This window comes from Nyctereutes procyonoides, unplaced genomic scaffold (genome assembly GCF_905146905.1).
Source record: "Nyctereutes procyonoides isolate TBG_1078 unplaced genomic scaffold, NYPRO_anot_genome, whole genome shotgun sequence".
Classification (NCBI taxonomy): Eukaryota; Metazoa; Chordata; class Mammalia; order Carnivora; family Canidae; genus Nyctereutes; species Nyctereutes procyonoides.
In genome coordinates, this window is record NW_026575125.1 from 11859047 (window position 1) to 11880287 (window position 21241).

Genomic DNA, 21241 nt, shown 5'->3' on the forward strand with positions numbered 1-21241 from the left:
AAAAGGTCATCCTCCCTTGACTTGGCTAACTGATCCACCATGACCATTATCTCCATAGAATCTATTTTATTTTTTTAAAGATTTTATGTATTTATTCATGAGAGAAACAGAGAGAGAGGCAGAAACATAGGCAGGGGGAGAAGCAGGCTCCATGCAGGGAGCCCGATGTGGGACTCGATCCTGGGACTCCAGGTTCATGCTCTGAGACGTTCAACCACTGAGCCACCCAGGCGTCCCTATTTTATTTTTTTTAATTTATTTATTTTAGAGAGAGGGTGAGAGAGTGAGCAGCAGGGAGAAGAGAAGCAGAGAGAGAGATGGAGAGAGAATCTCAAGCAGACTCCCCAAAGCTGGGCTCAAAGCTGGGCTCCATCCCACGACCCTGAGATCGTGACCTGAGCCAAAATCAAGAGTCAGACCCTTAACTCACTGAGCCACCCAGGTGCCCCTCTCCATAGACTGTATTAAGTACAAAGTTACTCTAACATTATGCTGGTCACCACAGAGAGTGAGTTGATGAGTAGAGTTTGGATATTTTCATCTACTTTGAATCAGTCTTCGGTGTGTAGTGGATGCTGTGCTCAGAACTGGGCTGGATTCTGAGATGTACAAAAGGAGTGTTAGGCTTGGTCCCTAACCTGATGGCGTAAACAATCTTAACACACCTCTTTTTAGATTGGTCTTACAGCTGCATTGTACAATAAAGCAATTTAAGAAATTGGGACACATTCCAAGACGTTTGAGAAGTTAAGGGTCTCAGGCAGGCAGATGGAAGGGAAAAGCAGATAGAAGCCCCAGCACATAAGTACACTTGAGACCGCAGGAGTGTGAATCTAGTAAGTATTTATTGAGTGCCTGCTTGGTGCTCAGCACTACTCAGACATCGAGGGTGAATACAAGAGCTAAGAGGTTGGGTACCCACTTCAGAGGATGACCTTCAGTTGAGATTTCTAGTCACTCCAGAGAGAACAATAGAAGTGAGTTTCTATTGAAACAATAGAAGTGAGGTGTGCTCTGGCGCAGAGGTGGGGGGCAGGGGAGGGGTAGGGAGGTGGAGGGGTTGGGGGGGTGGTTCCTGGAGGCCCCTGAGGCTAGTTTTACGTTGTCAGGAAGATGATGATCAAGCAGTTTGGAAGTGAAAAGGCAACATCTGTGAACAGCTCTCTGGATTCTTCTCTCTCCGTTACACCTGTCATCCTGAAGAAAGCATGATCCAGTCCGATCACTGGATCTGTGGGCAGACCGCTATAGTACTTAGATGAACTTAATGTGAAAAGAGTGTGCCATCCTTTACACTTAAAGTGAACAGCATGTGCCACTCTCGCTCCTGCAACCCTGCCAGCAACTCATGGACACTGTCCTTGAAAGAGATCCATCCGGATTCCATACAAGGCCCCACTTGCTCCCACCATATAGCCCCTCTTTTCTATTTTGACTCTGGCCATGCAACAAACATTTCCACTTCCATTACGACCCCCCCACCCACCCCGCCTGAGTAGCTGGCAAGGCCAAAGACACATTTTCTCTATTACTCTCAAATAGGAGCAGAGGTGGAATCTCAAGGCAGAAATAAATACTGAAAGCCAGTGAAGATGCCCTTTCCCCAGGCATGTCTTCTTGGGAGAACTATTCCTGAACAGAGCCATGGTTTTGATATTTAATGACATCTTTATAATCTCATATACGTAAATGTTAATTTTATGGTACAGACGACAATAAAAATCACCTCAAGAGGGAATAAAACAGATTTTCCTAAAATGAAGTCTGAGCATCATCCACATTTTGGAATCCTGGATTATTTTCTCCTTTACTCAAGTCCACGGAGGCATAAGGATTTTCTTCACCTCTTGCTTGATCATTCCTGTTAAATAGAGTAAAGTAGCCTTAGTAGAAGTACCGCTGGATGGACACTGCCTCCCTCGGACCCCACTGGCCCAGGCGTCTCAGACACCTTAGCATCTAATCCCTCCTCAATGAATCAGCCCCCTCCCAATGGACTGTGGTCCCCTAGAGAACATGCCCCATGAGTGGTTGGCACGATGCCTGGCAGGGCATGGGAGACCACAGAAACCTCTGTGCTCCGGGGTCATAGAGAGGGTGCCTCTGTACCTTAGTTTGCCTATTTGGCAAATGATGCCCCTTCACCGAGTCACCGAGCTAGTGCTAGCAGAGTGCTCATAGTACCTGGCACGCAGGCCTCAACGAGTATCAACCACAATTATTATTTTTAGGAGTGAAGTGGTCAGTTAGCCAGTTCCCTCATTCTTTTTTTAAGATTCTATTTATTTATTCATGAGAGACAGAAAGAGGGAGAGAGAGGCAGAGACACAGGCAGAGGGAGAAGCAGGCTCCATGCAGAGAGCCCGACGTGGGACTCGATCCCGGGTCTTCAGGATCACGCTCTGGGCCGAAGGCGGCACTAAACCATTGAGCCATCCAGGCTTCCCCCTTTCCATATTTTTAAAATTCTAATAATATGAATGTCTTCTATTCAATGCCTATTTTTTTTAAACTGAAGCTACCTTAGGGAACTAAAAATCTCTATGGTGAAGAATCGGTCGGACTAGACCAGTGCATGTCAAAATTCCATCAGGAACACGTTTAAGCAACCTGGATGCGCACAGAGTTTTGTCAGGTACTACAGAATATTCACCTTAATTACAGAAGCCCAGCGAAAGCCAGTGATTTCTCAATGTCAGAAAAGCCAACTAGTGGCAGAGCACGAGTATAAATCAGGTCTCTGACGATTTAAATCCTCCATGAACTTGGATCTTCAACTTAAGGACGAATGAGAAGTACTGGGGCCCACGAGTTAAGGGGATGACAGGGAGCCTGGGCCACCTGAAGGGGAAGGAAGGGGATGGAAGGGCGGCTGTATGGAGCAAATCTTAGAGCTCATTCTTGAAGGATTTTTCAGTGCCAACCATTGCTGTACCACTTCATTTCTAGACCAAGGTAGACTACGAGTGAGGACAGCCCCCTGAGCCGGCCTGCTCACGGCTCAGGCCTGCTCACACTTGCTGAGTTTTCAGGGCATCTTGGCAGTAAGGAGAGGATGCTGTGGCCAGGATGGAGTTTACCAGGGCACACTCGAAACCCCAGGCTGAGCGTTGACTGTGGGCCGGCGCTTGATAGGAAGGCAAAGTGCTGATGAAACCTGGGAAATCTCAGACACTGCATATTCAGGTGCAAAATTGTCCAAATAAGTAGTTGGCTCATACAGCCTACCACTTACTGCAAATTTGCCAGTTAGTTTTCCCTAAACCTTTCTGTTTTGAGATAGGTAAGTCGAGGAAAGGTCACTTACTTCCTTCGATTCCTGATCCCAGAGAAGATGAGCAGGACAATACCAACCACCACCACTCCCATCACGACCCCAAAAACAATCAGCCAGATGGTGACAGGTGGCTCATAAGGGGGTCCCAGTGTTGGCTGAATCCCCAGAAACTCCAGGCTGTTGTCATCCAGGCGGAAAACATCATTGATACGGCTCCGGTACATCCTATTTCCAAAAAGCAAAACACTTAAGCTAAACAAAACGGTGTGTAATGATTTACTTCTTACATCATTGGCCCCTGAAAGGACTTGATAAGGCTTATCCTAAGAATATATACCTTAAATAGCAGTGAACTCAAAGCAGATAACCAGGTCCGATGAAAGATAGGAGATTTGACAATTAGGCACCTTTTATGTCCTGCAGCCTAGATTAGGTCTGGCAACAGCTTCCTTGGAAAATTGGGTTGCGAGTGTGGAAATGTGCAACTGGCCGGCACTTGTTCATTTGTGACTGCTGTGCTGTAAAGGTTAAGTCAACCTATTTGGCAAGAATTCCCCTTCTGTCAGAGTATGTCTACAATGACTTTATAACAGATAATGGAAAAGGACAATTGGGTACATCTCTTCTGCAAATCAATCGTTGGGTCCTATACCCAGGTCTTGACAGTTACATTTTCCAAATAAAAGGCATGGACCTGGGACGCCTGGGTGGCTCAGCAGTTTAGCGCCTGCCTTCTGCCCAGCGCATGATCCCGGAGTCCCGGAATCAAGTCCTGCATTGGGCTCCCTGCTTGGAGCCTGCTTCTCTATCTCTGCTTCTGTGTGTGTGTGTGTGTGTGTGTGTGTGTGTCTCATGAATAAATAAATAAAATGCCTTTAAAAAGGCATTGACCTTTGGAGGCAAGGGAGGAACACAGGAGAGGGGCCTTTGCCAATTTCTCCAGCACTGGGAGGGGATATAGCTAAATTTTATCGAGCAAAAAAGGATGAAGATTATTTTTAAAACAAAATAGGGAAAGTGAGAATATTCTGGATTGAAAGCCAAAGTGTCTGGCAGCCCGTCCTTCTACCCTTGGGTGTAGTGCAGGTCAGGAGATCAGAAGGAGAGAGGGACATCAGTCAAAGCAGAATTAGCCATGTAACCTCAGCCTGAAAGTGTGTCAAGTCCTTCTGGAAGCAGTAAGTTTGAGAGCCCCTGCAGCTCACAAGGAGGGCTGGGCTCTTTTATGATGATCTCAGCTGGCACTTTTCCCCAAGACAAAAACAAGTCATTTGGAGGCAGGCAGTGAAGGCTCTGTGCGTGGGTGGGTTGTATACTGCAACTATGCCAGATTTTCCAGACACACTTTCCCCGGGCTGGTCTTAGATTTGCTTCCAAAGATGAACAGCAGCTCAAGAGGGCCACCTAGTGAACTCCCCCATAGCAGCGGGTATCTTCAGCTTTTTGTTTTGTTTTGTTTTGTTTTTTGGTGACAAGGGAAAACATCTACATCTATCCATTCTTCACTCCTGCTGTTTGGGGAAACAGATGAGGCACATTGGGCCAGTCGTTCCTTCTAGATGCTCACTGCCCATAGCAAGTCCCTCTCTTAGTGTGAAGGCCAACCGATGCCTAAGGAATCCTGTTCTTGCCTACCTCATTTCAGACTCTGGTTGCTAAAATGATTCCTTCATCCAAGTCCCTATAGCAAATGGTGGCAAAATGTGTCCGTGACCCTTCTGCATCTATCATTCTCCGTGCGTGCAGGCCGGACTCTCTTCAGCCGGTACCTGCTGCCTCTGCCCGAGAGTATTCTCAGGCCACAAGGGCCTTACTGGCCTGCAAGCCAGAAATGCTGGAGAAGTCACATCACCTGTCGGGCAGTTCTCAACCAGTGACTGGTGGGAGGTGGTGGATAAATACACCAGCACTGACGGGACAATTCAGGTGCATATTCTGCTCAGTCTCCCAGAATTCCCCAGCAGTGGTCCCTTGCTCGGTAACACGTCATTTATCACCTTCCTTCCAACCTCTGTCCCCTATGCTTTCTCAGAGCTTCTTGAGATCACCTCCCAAATGAACTACTTATGTTCAGATACTGTTGAAGGGCCTGCATCCAGAGTAGTCCAAATCAAGAGAGTTCCCTTACTAGGAGATCCTTCTGGAATTAAACCCCACGTTTTTAAGCTGTAAATGGCTGAGAACAGTGCCGGGCACAAAGCACACTAAACCACCAGTGACTGTTGTGGTGGCTTGTGTTACCTACCCCCACCCTTACAGTTTGTTTGAAAATAAAATCACCTGATGGCCTCTTCAACTTCAGTTCTGGGAATGATGTCAGACACATTTCCAGGTGAAGTGACAAAGAAGTTGAAGGAGATTCTTGGTTTCAAATCGCTCACCCACACGTTATCCTCCCTGCAGAGAAACAAAGGAAACACCTTTTCTCATGGCCAAGGACACAACAGAGAGACTGGGTGCTTTCCTTGCCAGTGGAAAGGGAGCTGGGGTGGGGGGTGCGTCACAGGACGAAGTCAAGAGACATGAGTGAGTGCAAACAACGGAAGGAGGGGATTGTCCCCAAATCCTTAGCTCTTCCCAAAGCACTTGAACTCAGTGACCTAAGTTGTGATAACACACTATTGGCACGATTTGTTCTGCCCCCCCCCCGTGTGAACCCCGGTTTCTTCTTTTTTTTTTTTTCTTCTTAATGACAGAATGGTGTCGAACTGAAAGCAGCCAGAGAAGCAGCGAGGAACCACTGGATGGGGGGCGTGGCCAGGACTGTGATAAACCCCACTGTGGGCAGCGATGGCTCAGTACCATGAACAGACGTGGTGTGTTCAGATCCTCCACCCTGCTCCACGCTGCCGATCCTGACGTGTTACACCCACAGCTGGGGGGGGAAGGAGTGCGCTTTCCGGGACAGTGGGACAAGACTGCGCTCTCCCAGCTGCCACAGGGATCCTAACAGAAGCTAAAGCAGACCCTTGTGGCTCCCAGCCCCTCTCACTCAGAAGAAAGCCAACGTCCTTGGAACGACTGGCTTGCGAGGCCCACGCAAACATTCTCGTCCCCTTCCCACCCCCATGGCCCACTACCGCCCTGGCCACAGCTCCTACTTGTCTTCTAGGATCTCACTGCTCCAGCCTCATTGGCCTCCTTGCTGTTCCTTCAACAGGGGGAGGATATCCGTGCCTCAGGACCTTTCCACCTGCTACCTTCCCCCTCATCCGTCTGCTTTGCTGGCGCCCTCTTTGCTTCAGTTGTCTGCTCAAGGGTTCATGAGGCCTTTTCTGACCGTTGCAGTTAAGGCTGACCTCTAGACACCAAAAGTAATTTGGTACTTTCCTCCCTCCAGCTTGTCACCATCTCATTCTACTATATTTCACTTAACATATTTTGCTGATTGTAACACACATGAAGCACATATTAGAATGCAAGTTCGATGAAGGCAGAGATGTCTGCCTTTTCCTGTCAGTCTCGAGGGTGGAGGAAGCATCTAGTGGAGGGTGGGAGTGGGGGCAGAAAGAGGGGAGAGGAAGGGAGAGAAGAAGGGAGGAGTAGGGGAGGGAGAACAAGGCTCTTGCCATCTACAAGTCAAGTAAGTCACGGTCCTCCCTAAAGAGAATGGCCTGAGTTCCAGGATAGCATAGATGTTTCAAAGTCATTAGGAGGTTGTTCTTCATTTCACTTGAATAAAAGTTTAAACATAATATCTTCTCAGACCCAAGAGAAAGAGAAGTCCTGGTTGGAGTAACTCGAGAGCACAGAGAATCAACTCACACAAAAGGAATCGTCTGGTTTTTGACTTCTGAAAAATACTGTCTCATGGCATATGCAATAGATGACCGGAACAAGTACATTTCATTGTTATTCCATTCATACTGCAAATACAAAAGAGAAGGACTGCTCAGTAGGGGTCATAGGATACCCTCAAAACCTCCTATTCCGGAGGTATTTTTAAATGCTCTAATACTCCAGAGAATCTTACTCTTCATTAGTCAGTGACCTCCTCCTTGGGTGAGCACCAGCCGCACCTGGAGGGCTTGTTAAACCACTGAATACCGGTTAAACCATTGAATAGTGGGCCCTACCCTCCTGAGTTTCTAATTCAGAAGGTCTGGGAGGAGACCCGAGAATTTGTATGTCTAACAAGCTCCCAGGCGGTGATAACCTTGCTGGTCAGGCACCTGTGCTTTGAGGTCCCCTTCACCGATCCCTTGACTTCAGTTTGGTAGGAGCTGAAATAAACATCCTGGGGGCAGGTTTGTAGATGGGAGTTATGCGAGTCATGGGTTTGGTTCAAATGTCCATGTATTGTACACCTGAGACTAATATGACACTGTTCGTTAGTTATACTTGAAATTTAAAAATTGGCTTAAGACAAAAAAAGTCCATGTGTTGTAGACAAAGATGCAGAGCTTTTACTATGTTTATAGTGAGTTCTCAGATATGTACAAGTGTAAAAAAGAAACTTGAGGTTCGAAGGGAAAAATAAGTGTTTGGAAACAAGGTAATTTGTTCTGGTCTTTGAGTGCTAAACAAACAGCTGGTGTATTTGCATACCCGATGAATATTTGCAAAAAGAGGGGGAAAAAAAGCATTCACTCTCCTCCAGTAGCTGGCAGTAGAGATCAGTGAATGGCTCAAATGTTGCCTCTCATTTAGAAAAAACAATTGACAAGGTTTCACAAAAGAATTATTAACTTCAGCTTGATACCACTCAGGTATGGAAGAAAAGCTGCTTTCATAATAATAATAATAATGTTATTAATATTGCTACTATGAATATTCTGGTTACTGTAAGTAAAGGTTGAGTTCACAAAACAATGCCAATCATCCAGGTGGACTTGGCCATGCAACAGCTCAAACTGCCCATACTCTGGCCTGATGTCTAGGTGTGCTAAAGCATGGGGCCGGTTTCACCCGAGCAGCCTGCTGCTCAGCCAACAGGCCTCGTAGCATCAAGAGCTAATAAAAAGATGATGGAGAAATAATCCCACAAACATTCAATGATGGTTAAGAACTAGAAATCGGAACGCTTAAAGTTTGGGAAGTGATGCACCTTCATTTTTATTCTTTCTTTCTTACATGTTCATTTTTTTACTCCTACTATGTTATCTATGTTTAGCTGTCTTACTTAGCTAGGAAAATGACACTCTAACTACTGTGGAGCCTTAGGGAATATTTAACTTGCCAGGAAAAGGAAGAGGGTAGAAATGTAATCTTGGGCTCTACCCAATGCAAACCACAATTTTCTATAGCGCCCTGGACTGCTCCACCTGACCGTCCTTCTCATCCTGCATGGCCTCCTGTGCTGCCCATCTGTCTGGGGATGCCCCGTTTTCTCCTCTTTCCCAAAGCCACTGCTTCTTCGGCCTGGCTAGCCCGAGACAGGTGTCTATCAGAGCAATAGCTGCTGTAAGAAATTCACACTCAGATGTGAGGAATTTGGTTTTCCATGAAACATTTGGGTAGCCCCCAGTGCAGATATACATCAGTAGTTCTCAACTTTGGCTGTAATTAGAATCACCTGCAGAACTTTTAGAACTCTTGATGCTACACTGCCAAACAATTAAGTCAGAATCTCTGGGAGTGGGACTCGAGCTTTAATATTTTTAAAGCATCCCATGTGACCCCAGGGTGCGGCCAGGTTTGAGAAACTGTGCTGTAAATCAGAGCTTCCCAGTCTTGTGACTTGTTGAAAATGCAGATTTGGATTAAGCAGGTCCAGGGTTGGGGGATAAGATTTGATATTTTTAACAAGTTCCCAGGATATGAATGATTGACTAAAACAAAACAAAGCAAAACTACTCGACTTCTGAAAACAATCTCTCAAAATATAACCTTGTCCTCTTCCTCAAATACAAGTAATGGTGGTAAGAGTGAATTAAGAGGGTGGACACTTGGGGCGCCTGGGTGACTCAGTCAGTTAAGCCTCTGCCTTTGGATCAGGTCATGATCCTGGGGTTCTGGAATCAAGCCCCCTGCTCAATAGGGAGCCTGCTTCTCCCACTGCCACTCCCCCTGCTTGTTCTCTCTCTTTCTCAAATAAACAAAAAAAAATTTTTTAAAGAGGGTGAACACTTGATATTTAAGATTGGATGTTTCTCATTGATCTTCATAACACCTTGAAAGTAACAAGGAAAAAATAGACATACCAATCCAATAAGGAATGTGTTACTAAAAAAAAAAAAGAAAAAAGAAAAACCCCAAGAGCCGAAGGCCAGAATCTGAGCTTGTAGATTTTAAAAGAAATATGTGGCCTGTTTTCTTTTAGACCACACTGGAATGGGCTTATTGGTCCTGTTTAAGGGAGTGCATTAAGAAGTAAAGGATGGGGGTGCCTGGGTGGCTCAGATCATGATCTCAGGGTCATGAGATAGAGCCCCAGAGTCAGATTCCACCTCCCCCCACCCCGGGAGTCTGCTTCTCCCCTTTTCCTTCTCCCTCTGCCCCTCCATGTGCACTCTCTCAAATAAATAAATAAATAAAATAAAATAAATAAATAAATAAATAAATAAATAAATAAATAAATCTTTAAAAAAAAAAAGAAGTAATGAACACACTGTCCAGAATACTCACTGCTTTTTCTCCAAGAGCTGATTTTAGGCTTATCCTCACTTTAATGCTTTGGTCAGCGTCTGATTAAAGAGAAATCACAGACTGTTACAGATGACAGATCAACCATGTTCATTTAATTCCTTCCCCTCCCAAGATCCCACCAAAGTTATAGTAAAGGAATTTTCTTAACAGGTACAAATACATTTTTTGAAAATGAGAAGTAATGGAGGAGGGGTAAGTGCTTTCTCAAGCGTCAGGAAGCCATGGCCTAGTGTGTATATCGGGGGAGTACAGACCCCAAAAGTCCCAGAGAATCCCAGAAAGGCTTGGGATTCGAGTATAGCTGGGGGTGGGAAGAAGATACCATACTGAAAACAAGGAGAATGAAAGTCAACATATGGTTAAAGCCACTGTGGGACATAGTTGATCCTCCTACCCCACATGGTCTTGCTTAGAAAGTCATTGGAGGCTCTGGTGCAGCAAAACAAGAGGTGATCCAAGAAAGAAGACATGGAATCCAGGAAGCAATGAATTAAACTCAGGAAAGCAGCAAAAGGATGGATGACTCAGGATGAAAACTGTGTGGTCCAGATTGAGACAGAAGAATGGAAGACTCTAAGAGGGAAATTTTTAGGAAAAAAAATAAGACTGAAAAAAATAGATATGTTGAAATACCTGTAAAAGATAAATGCAATGTTGATAGCAAATTAGACACTAAAAAAACAAGGCAGTAGAAACTCCAGGACAAAGAGCTACATAAGAAAGGATTTAAAATAGTACATTACTTGGCTCTTCAGGCATTATGATATAAGTACTGATAATTTCTTATAAAAATTATTAAGGGGATCCCTGGGTGGCTCAGCGGTTTAGCACCTGCCTTCGGTCCAGGGCTTGATCCTGGAGACCTGGGATCAAATCCCACATCAGCCTCCCTGAATGGAGCCTGCTTCTCCCTCTGCCTGTGTCTCTGCCTCTCATGGATGAATGAATGAATGAATGAATAAATAAATAAATCTTTAAAAAATAAAATAAAAATTAAAACATATTAAAACTTTATTGGTAGATGAGAAAGGGAGGTGGAGGAGTAAGAGATGCATGCGTAAAATTGACCAATAGTGAAACAATATAAACAAAAATGTTCAGAAATGAGTGTAACTGCCAGAAAGAGGTAATAGCATTAAAATTGATTTTTAAAAATTTGTATTTGAAGAGCAGGATTTGAGTGCAGTGGGTTGGGGAGTGTTAAACTCTTTTATTTTAAATATGGGGCTAATAAAGCAGACTTGAAAGAGAGAGGGCAGCCCGGGTGGCTCAGCGGTTTAGCGCCGCCTTCAGCCCAGGGCATGATCCTGGAGACCTGGTATCAAGTCCCACATCAGGCTCCCTGCATGGAGCCTGCTTCTCCCTCTGCCTGTGTCTCTGCCTCTCTCTCTCTCTATGTGTCTCTCATGAATAAATAGATACATTTTTTTAAAAAAGAGAGAGAAAATGTGTGTGTGTGTGTGTGTGTGTATGTGTAGTTTTCATCATGCCCAAAATATACTTAGGTGCTCAACAAATGTGCTTCCTCCCCAATAAAATGGAAGCTGCCACCATAGCACAGTCAGAAGCAGGGTCTACATGGAAAACATACTCGGCTGTGCCATGGCCCCATGAAATGGGCTGGAGGAGGCTAGGGGAAGCAGAAAGGGAGTCATTTTAAATGTGTCAACTCAATGTACTCACATGGACTCCAGTCAGTGTTCCATCCCACAAAAGAATTCCTATTTTGCTCTTTCAGCCAGGTAAACAAGGGTTCAAAGTAGTTAAGCAGTGGTCTTACATCCATATTCTTTGCTCCTACAACAATTTCCAAAGCGTAGGTCCAGGGTTTTGATTTTCCAAGTTTCAGCATTTCACTACATGAAAAAAGGGAAGGGTGGGTTCAGGGCTTTTTGAGGAATTCCAGATGTACACATATTTACACTATGATTTATGGTTTCTCCTCTTTGGCTTGGCTAAGTTTGCTCCAGGCAGATAAGAAAATAAGGCAGGTTAATGGATATATTCATCCTTCAATCTCTTTCCTTCCAGTGACTACAAAGGGAGTTCTGTAGTTAGTTATGATATGGAGAGGAGATAGACTGTCCAGCCATCACATGGTCTAGGTTCCTATGTGACCATTAAATAAACATTTAATTTGTGGATGAGGACATTTTGAGTTCAAAATTTTTCTTTTTAGAACAAGGAAATCAAATTCAAACCTAGGCATGGAAGTGAGTAATACTAGATAGCAGGAGAGGTTAAACATTTTGAAGTATTTCTTTAAAAAAGAGAGAGAGAGAGAGATTCACCTATGTATCTGAAAGAGAGAGAGGACTATTAGGGGGAGGGGCAGAGGAAGAGACTCTTCAAGCAGACTCCTTGCTGAGAGAGGAGCCCGATGCAGGGCTCAACCCCACCACCATGAGATCACAACCGGAGCCGAAACCAAGAGTTGGACGCTCAACCAATTGAGCCCCCAGGTGCCCCTTGAAGTATTTCTTACAGCAGCTTCTGCCCAGCTTCACTGGAATTGGAGATATCACACTTGTGTAGGGGACCTTCATGTTTAGCTATTTGACAAAGGGCTTCTTGAAACTGGAATTGATAAATGGTCCTTGTGTAATATCTATAAAATAGACAAAGAAACAAGAGAGCAGTCCTGTGTTTAGTTACTTTGCTAGACTCATAGATTGAGGCATATATTTAAATTCTGAGGCTAAAAAATAAAAAATAAATTCTGAGGCTCTAGTAACCAAAGAGATATTAGTCCAACCTCTTTCTCCAGAAAGACCAAAATATGAATCCTACAGACTCATCATAACCTACTTGTATTTATGTATCAGTTGATTACTAAGGCACTATCACTTTGTTACATGTTAGTTCACATTTGTATTGTGTTTTACATATTTATGGCCCTTTCATATAAATAACGCCAATTGATTCTTATGGCAGGCCAATAATATTTCTATCTTCCAAATAAAAAAAAACTTGAGGTTCAGCAAATTCAAGATCTGAGACTAATAGGTAAAGAACAGAAGTTTTTGGACTTCAAATTAAAAATACTCCATTACAGTTACTCTGAACACTGCCAGTAACAAGAAGACAAACAAAGATGATTTTATTTCCCCCAAGGATACTATGAATTCCTTCATAGTGGAGAAGAGATTTCACGTAAGTTTTATTGGACCCAATAAATCATGCTGAGTTAAACTGAATTAAAATTGATGATCTGTTTTGAGGTTCTAGGGGGAAGGAGAGTAGAAATAGGGAGAGAAATTATAGTCATTACTTCATGGATCCCTATTTCTTTGCCATTAGCACAGCTGTTCACAAAGCCTGGAAGTTAAACAGTGAGAAGAAAACCGTCACTTACCTGATGAATGAGTAATCATTAGCAACATGGAACAGAGATGCAGGGTCGCAGTATGTTTCATCATGGGGCACAGGTTCCACCACCCCGACTATATTTCGCCTTTGGGGAAAAAAGCAGATACATGAGCCAGGAGGCACCTGTCACAGGAAGGTACAGTTGGATGCAGCTAGTGTGGTTTTGTCTGCCAATGGCATTTAGACTGGAATTGGTTATCAGGTGAAATACAAACAGTGTAAAAAAAATTACAGAATAAAGCCCTGATGTGGCGATCTCTCTCTTTTTAAATTCATCCAGAATCTACCACTGGAAAACGGCTGCATCTTCAATACACTAATTTAATAAAGAGCATTGTGTGGTCAAAAATGTACAGTGAAAGTCTTCATAATCCCTCTTTGGCACCACATTTCATGTGCTCCTGGCAGACAGAATTTTGTAAAATTGACATCTTACCAATTCTTCAAGGCTAGCTCGAGGGCCCGCTCCTCTGTGAGGCCTGCCTCCGATCCCACCCACCCGCCGGCACAGTGAGCCCCTCCAGCCCCCGCAGCCTTCTCTAGCTGTGCTCCTTTGGCATTTCTCTCTGTGTTTTACAAGTCTTCACACACAGCTTCTTCTGAGCCCTGAGACTGGAGCTCCTGGAGGGCGGGGCTGTCCCTGTCACCTTTATGGTTCCAGTGTCAAGCATGGTGCCTAGTGCTAAGGAAAGGCTGCATGTATATTTGTTGAATTAATGGAGTGATTAATGCACAATGAATGATTTTAAGGGCCTGGTACCATTTACCTTTCAAAATAAACTTTTAAAAGGGATCAATAATTAATTCAATCAGGAAAAAAAAGGTTAAAAAAAGTAGGGAAACCATGTATTTGGCATTATTTAATCTTAAGACATTTGTCCTTTTGGATTGTGGAATCACTTCAGACACAAATTTAGTAATACTTAAATGCTAGAAATAGTCATTATCACTGCTGCCTCCTTCCTCCCAGGTAGGATTTATGTCAACAGAGAATCTTGGCAGAACAGTAGCACTGACTTAGACTAAACGGATACAGGACTGAATGTTATATGGGTAGATCTTTACCACAGAAAGGAAAAATAAGAAAAACAAAGCAAAAATAATTGACAGGAGTCTGACAAATAGAGGATGGAAAGATTATTCTTCCTCTTCCCCTTCCTTCCTCCCTTCTTCCTTCTTGCCTTGCCTTTCCTTCTTTCCTTCCTTCCTTCCTTCCTTCCTTCCTTCCTTCCTTCCTTCCTTTCTTCCTTCCTTCCCTTCATATCTGTCTTCTCTTGCAATTCTTTCTTCCCAAACCCATTGATTCATACCTGTACATTCCCAGGCACCATGCAAGGTACTTGGGCTACTGCGGTGAAGAATATAGTGCTGAAACTATTGAAAGGGATCATCATCTGTTTCCCAAAAGTGCCAGGCTCTCACTAGCCTGGAATTCTCTCTGTTACCCTCTACATACACCTGGCCAATTCCCACCTCTTTCTCAGAGCTCAACTCAGATGCCTCTCCTCATGTGACCCATCAGATTGGACTTTGGATCTTGCCTTGGATGTTCATGGATCCCCATACATTCCCAACACAACAGAACACATCGCCATGGTTTCATTTCCCACATCCTTCCATAGACTAAAAATTATTTGAAATCAAAGAAAACATCTGAAATGATCAGTATTGGATCCCCAGTGCTTTGCCTAAAATATCACAGTTTATTGGGTGACTGAGCACTTAAGATGAACCATGAGAAGTTGTGTCACCTGGTCCTCCTTAGGGGAGGGTGGAACCAAGGAAATGTTATCTGAGGAGAAAGTACCCAAATGGAGACTTAAAAAATAAAAAGGAGGCAGCATGTGTGCCTGTGTGTCTCGCATGTGTGCACGTGCATGTATGTGTACAGGCCAGTCAAATGCTTTTAGATAGTGGCAAAATCACAAGAAAAAACATTTTACTGATTGCATATTCATTGACTTACTTCATCTCCCACCAAGTTTTCATCCACTGGTCTTTGGGAATTTCACCCTTAAAGACCATCCACCTCCACTTTTCTAACATGTAAGTAAATGGTAGAGTTCCAACAATTGTAAGTGCTTGTTTGAGTAGGAAGTTTATTTCTGTTTCTGAAAGTAAAATGGAAAAGGGTAAATATTAACATGAGGATGACAGTGGATGTTTTGTGTTAGCTTTCCAATCTCAAGATATTATTCCTCAAGATATACTTACAACAAGGATGATTATGTGAGAAATGCTGACAGTGGACCTAGTAATACTTATATATTCATTTTCTCAGCCAAGGGACTTGGAGGAGGGTGAAGACTAGGATAGAACAAGGTAAAATGAACCTGCAAGTAACACCTAATCCTCAATTTTTCATTGGTGTCAACTGCCTTCCTTAAATATCTCTTATCAGAGCCAATTAGGGCTATTTCATCTACTGTCATACTGTTTACTCTTGTAAGCTCCATGAAGGCAGTGACAGTTAACGTTTCATTCAAGACTATATACCTAGCCTGGTGTCTCCTATATAATACCCTCTCTCAGTCTTTGTTAAATAAACAAATATTAGACAGATGTGGCCAAAAGCCAGTAAACCAGGGAGGAAAAACACAAAAAATAGCCTCCCTAGAAGAAACTATCCACTGGATAATCAGAAGTATAGTACACTTTAAATATACTGACATCTTCTTCACCTCAGTTTAAAATGCTTTAACAAATTATGTGATTTCATTTATTCTTTATTTAGTGGTGTAAAAAAGCAGTCGAGCTTATCCCTAGTGTACAAATGAAGCTCAATGAACTGTAAACAGGGGGATACTAAATACTTGGCACACCAAGTGCCTAGTGTTGAGAAAAATGCCTTGTACGTATTATATGCTCAGTAAATATCTTTGAAAGAAGAAAGTAGGCAAGGAAAAGAGAAGGAGGGAGGAAGAGAAGGAGGGAGGAAGAGAAGGAGGGAGGAAGAGAAGGAATGAAGGAATTTATTTAACATCATTCACAGATCAGGGGTAGAGCCAAGGAAGGAAGCAAGAGTTTTTCAAACCAATGGTATAACCACGTCTAGTACTATCCTAGTGATTCAATCATCTTTGCCTGGTGTCAGGGAAAATTTAAAAAATTATAAAAATAAATAGATGTCTGTTAATTGACTTAAAAATTACATTTTAAAATCAGGCAACGTGTGTGGTTGCTGTGAACTCCCTATCCTTTGCTGCTCCCTTCATGGGAGGATGTTGTTACTCGTCTATTACCCACTGGGTCTGTGCTTACAGTAACTTTCAGATGTGATGATGGCTTTACACTGACTACTCCCAGGCCTTCATGAGATTACCAAAGTCTGGAGCCAGAAATCAAGGCACAGTGAATTGCCCTCACAAAGATGGAGCTTATGACCTTGACCTCATTGACCAAACGTTCCAGCCAGTGGAGCTGATGTTTTGAACTAAATAACTAAAATGAGGGGAGAGAAATGTACAGAAGAGAACATATTTGGCTCTAAGTATCCTTTTACAAGGAAGAATCAAAAGCCACGGCATGTTCAGTGAAGAATCTGGATCTCGCGAACATTCATCATGTGCCATCAAGTCCCAGCCATCCAACGAGAAACAGGCTGCCTTGGGCAAAGATGTTGAAGGATAGCATGGAGCTGAGGGGATGTTACAGGGGCAATTTTATGCTTCAGCTGGGTGAAGAAAACATTTCAGTCCCATCCAGTCTTGATATTCCACCACCTGTTCTTTAAGAACTCAAATTTCAAATCACACTTTGCTTTGCATAATATTATGGGGAAAGCTTTAGGACTCTGGTTCTTGTTCTGCTATGTTGCCTTTGACCTCAGGCTCATTACTTTTCCCCTCTTGTCTTCAGTTTGCTACCTCTGCAAAACGGTTTTTAGAATGTTCCTGCTCTCACATTTTAGGTGGTTTTTACCTAGAACCAGAAGGATCTAGTCAGAATTCTAACACTAATTAGCTGGGTGACCTTGGATAAGCCATTTCAGTTCTGTGGGCCTGTTTTAGCATCTTCCCCCGCCCCCGTTAGATGTTTCTTAGAGTTCCAAGACCATTCATTCAGTCACCTCTCTTATGCCTTTTTCAAAGATACAAAACCACAAGTTGGCTTGTGATACATTCTTATTTTTTTAGGGAGGGGGGGAGGGGCAGAGGGAGAGAGAAAGGGAGAAACCCAAGCAGGCTGTCCGCCCAGCCTGACATGGGCCTCAATTTCACAATCCCAAGATCATGACCTGAGCTGAAATCAAGGGTCAGACGCCTAATCAACTGAGCCACCCAGGTGCCCCTTGTGATATATTCTTTAAAAAATGTTTTTACCAGTAGCAATTCCAGCTACCCATAAATATCATATACTTTATGTGGCAAAAATTAACTATATCCCACATGTGATAATAAATACCTTTGCCCACAACCAACTAAAGAATCCCCAAAACAAGCCATGAAAAAACGTCCATACCACTGTCTTCGAAAAAACTAGGAGGCAGAAGACCAATGTTTTTCAAATGGTTGGGTGTAGCTGCAGAAAGTGACATGATTTCCCCAACAGCTTCATGGAACCCTTCATTAGCTCCATTTCTTAGCAGGAAGGGTTGTGCAGCATATGCCATGTCATACTGGATGTGTCCCATCTCATGATGGGCTGTCAGGAAGTCATCCATCGTTACCTTTGTGCACATCTTGATCCTGAACAAAAAAATGGGCAAGATTAAAATTAATCTCAATGAAATTAATTTAATCATCATAGTAAGAGCAGTATAGGATTTTGGTAGCTTGGATCATCTTTGCAAATTTGTTCACCAATGAATCTTGAGGACTTACTTCTGAAACTGTACAAAGTGCTCAATATAAAGTGATGGGCAGGGCTGAATCCTATTGCTCACAAACTAATAGAAAGATAAGCAGAGCAGCCTGGGTGGCTCAATGGTTTAGCACCACCTTCAGCCCAGGGCGTGATCCTGAAGACTTGGGATCGAGTCCCACATTGGGCTCCTTGCATGAAGCCTGCTTCTCCCTCTGCCTGTGTCTCTGCCTCTGTGTGTGTGTGTGTGTGTGTGTGTGTGTCTCATGAATAAATAAATACAATCTTTCATAAAAAAATAAAGGAAAGAGGGCCAAAAACAAAGGCCTAGGTGGTCCCATACAGAGTAGAGAAAGATGATTCAGAGAGAGAAAGAGGTCAAAGAAGTCCAGAAGAGCAGGACAAGGCAGAAGCCAATGAAAAGTGGCATTTTAAAGAAAACCTGTAAACCTCGTCTAAGGCTTCAGTGACCCAATGCAATAAGGACTGCATTTGGCAGTTAGGTAGTGGTCCTGTTCGACTTGGCCAGAGCAGTCGCACTCAGGTGAACACAGGGGTCATATTTCAGTATGGTTCCCAATTAATTTTCTTACCACTCTGACCATGTCACCCCCTGATAAATCTCCTTTAAGTCTCCCCCAGTGCTGGGGAAGAAACTCAACCTCTTTAATACAGTCCAGTACGACCTGCTTTTCTACCCTGGTTTTTCTCTCTTCTTTTTTTAAACAATCACAAGAAGAGCTATGATATATTTCATGTCTGCAGTACCTAGTAGCCTAGGCTAGGAAATGTACATATGTTTAAGCCTCACTATAGCACCAGAGTCAGTGAACTGTTTTTGATAAATAAGTCTTCGTTGGAACACAGGCACCATTTGTTTATGTATAATCCATGGCTGCTTTGATGCCACAAGGGCAGAACTGGGTAGTTGCAACAGAGACCCACAAAGCCTAAACTATTTACCATCTGACCCTTCACAGAAAAGGGCTATCTGCACCACTCTAGTGGATGTCTCTGGGGTCCTGCCACTGGGGTCCTGCGCAGACCAGCTCCACCAGGCAGAGCCACCCGGCCCTCAGTTAGCCTGAGTCATCGCTGTTAAAAACCAACAGCTGCTTCCTTGTGCACTGCCTTTGGCTAAAGGAGAGGTGCCTCAACCAGGAGAGAATGTCTTCCCACACTCTGGGGCAGTCCACAGCCAGTGGCTGACTGATGTGGGGTTACAAAAGTCCAGTCCTCTTCGTTCAAGGTGTGATCAACTGTGATACACATCAGGCCCCGGAGAGCCCAGTGGGATCAAGCTGAAGGCCAAGTTTCCAACAGAGACCACACCTTACTTAACTCTTTCTCCTTCCCACCCTGCTTCCCTCACTCCCCTTTGCCTGACTTCGTCCCTCAATGAAACATTTGTACGAGAATCTTCTTCTCAAGCTGGGAAACCCAACCTAAGACAGTCACAAACCTGCTACCTGGAAATTACCATTCCAGTTTGTAGATAAGGAAAATGAAAGCCAAGGTCAAATACCTTGCCCAAGGCTGCCCAGCCACACCTGGGGTTCGAATGCCTGGGTTCACTCCACCATAGCCCAGGCTCCTCTTCACATGACCTTTATTCTAGCCTAACTTGCTGGTTCCAGTACACAATGCCAGGTCCTGCCTCTCTGCATTTGATCCTGCTTTTCTCCCAGCCCAGTGTCCTCCTCCCAGCTCCCTCTGTCCGAACCCTTCTCATCTTTTAAGCCTAATCCAAATGTCACCCGAAAAGCCCTGTCTGAACCTACAGCCTATTCCAGGTGTAGTCAGTTCTCTTCCAATTCCCCATAGAGTGTTCTCTGTGGTTTTCTTATAACACGTACCACTTTCTCTATTCTTCTTTTTTAAAAAAAGATTTTATTTATTTATTCATAAGAGACAGAGAGAGAGGGAGAGAGAGAGGCAGAGACACAGGCAGAGGGAGAAGCAGGCTCCATGCAGGGAGCCCGATGCGGGACTCGATCCCGGCTCTCCAAGATCACACCCTGGGCCAAAGGCAGGTGCTCAACCACTGAGCCACCCAGGTGTCCCTTTCTCTCTTCTATCCCAGATTATTTATTCACCTGTCCTGTCTCATTCACAGGAGAGAAACATGGAGGGATAGAACAATGCCTGGTGCACCTAGCCACCTTTGTAAATCTTTCTCATGGGGATACCACCCTTCCCAGGACCTGGTGAATCTAATGGGTGCATATTATTTCAAGTGAGGCAAACTGTCTAAAGTTCAAGACAGGGCCTGCTGATAATTCCATTTTTTCTGGAAAAGCCCAGATACGTTCTCATGGACTCCTGAGCCCTCATTTAAGGGGAGTTCACACATCCCTTCTGTGCTCAGGAAAGCAGAGAAAAAATCCAAATCCATCCTCATCACTGTCTCCATTGTTTCCCAGTTTAGTAACAGCCATATAAGGACCATCCTCACTACCTGAAGTCACCCCTCCCTAGGTCCCAAGCTGTGGGGTGGCAGACCACTTTCCAGCTGTCACTTGGCTCAGTTAGCATGGAGTTCTCCCAGAATCCTTGAGTCATGTTGGGAAGGCCAACAGACACAAAGAATTTCTCAGCCTCCTTGAATATCTTCCTTGCATCCCAGCTCTGGAAGAAAAAAAAAAAACATTTCATTCTAGCATTAAAATAACTGCATTCTTTCTGTTGGCTATGTACAGAGGCATGACTTTTCTGGAAGGCAATCTGGCGACATGTATGGACATGTCAAGCTTTCAAAGTGTTTATACTCTTTATCTCAGTAATCCTGTCTCTAGGGAACTAACCTAGGAAATTCTCAGAAGTTAGGTCAAAGAATTCCATTTAAAATCGGGGGGTTTTGTTTACTTTTAAAAATTAAGACATATTGGACACATCACATTCTGTAAATTTAAGGTGTACAACATGTAAGATGACTTTTAATAAAGAAAAAAGTGGAAACCTCCACCAGAATGGTTAAATAAATAATGATGTCTTCATGGAATGGAAAATCTAAATAAATTCAATTTATAAAGACTTTTTATTGATGTTTTTATAATTTAACATGAAGTTAAAAAGTAAAATATATAAACCACTTATATAATGTGATATTAATGAGGAGATATACAAAAAATTAACAGTCAACTGCATGATATTATGTATGATGTTTTTGTCTTTACTTTTTGTATTCCAAGTATAAACAACAGT

At 43.5% G+C, this 21241-nt stretch overlaps 1 protein-coding gene across 3 annotated transcripts in view; it reads right to left on the bottom strand.

Moving 5' to 3' along the window:
* Positions 1 to 826: 826 nt before the first annotated feature.
* ACE2 (angiotensin converting enzyme 2) overlaps positions 827 to 21241 on the bottom strand; it is a 40801-nt gene continuing 20386 nt past the window's right edge. For 2 of the 3 annotated variants that reach the window (XM_055339092.1, XM_055339090.1), the window contains 11 exons: positions 20496 to 20665; positions 17696 to 17922; positions 15201 to 15345; positions 13221 to 13319; positions 12351 to 12473; positions 11549 to 11721; positions 9845 to 9903; positions 7043 to 7143; positions 5558 to 5674; positions 3308 to 3502; positions 827 to 1861 (listed from right to left, as the gene is read on the bottom strand). In XM_055339092.1, coding sequence (XP_055195067.1) covers positions 1753 to 1861; positions 3308 to 3502; positions 5558 to 5674; positions 7043 to 7143; positions 9845 to 9903; positions 11549 to 11721; positions 12351 to 12473; positions 13221 to 13319; positions 15201 to 15345; positions 17696 to 17922; positions 20496 to 20665 — 1518 coding nt within the window. In that variant the 3' untranslated portion in view covers positions 827 to 1752. The remainder of the gene's footprint in view (positions 1862 to 3307; positions 3503 to 5557; positions 5675 to 7042; positions 7144 to 9844; positions 9904 to 11548; positions 11722 to 12350; positions 12474 to 13220; positions 13320 to 15200; positions 15346 to 17695; positions 17923 to 20495; positions 20666 to 21241) is intronic. The other variant, XM_055339091.1, reaches the window with a different exon arrangement.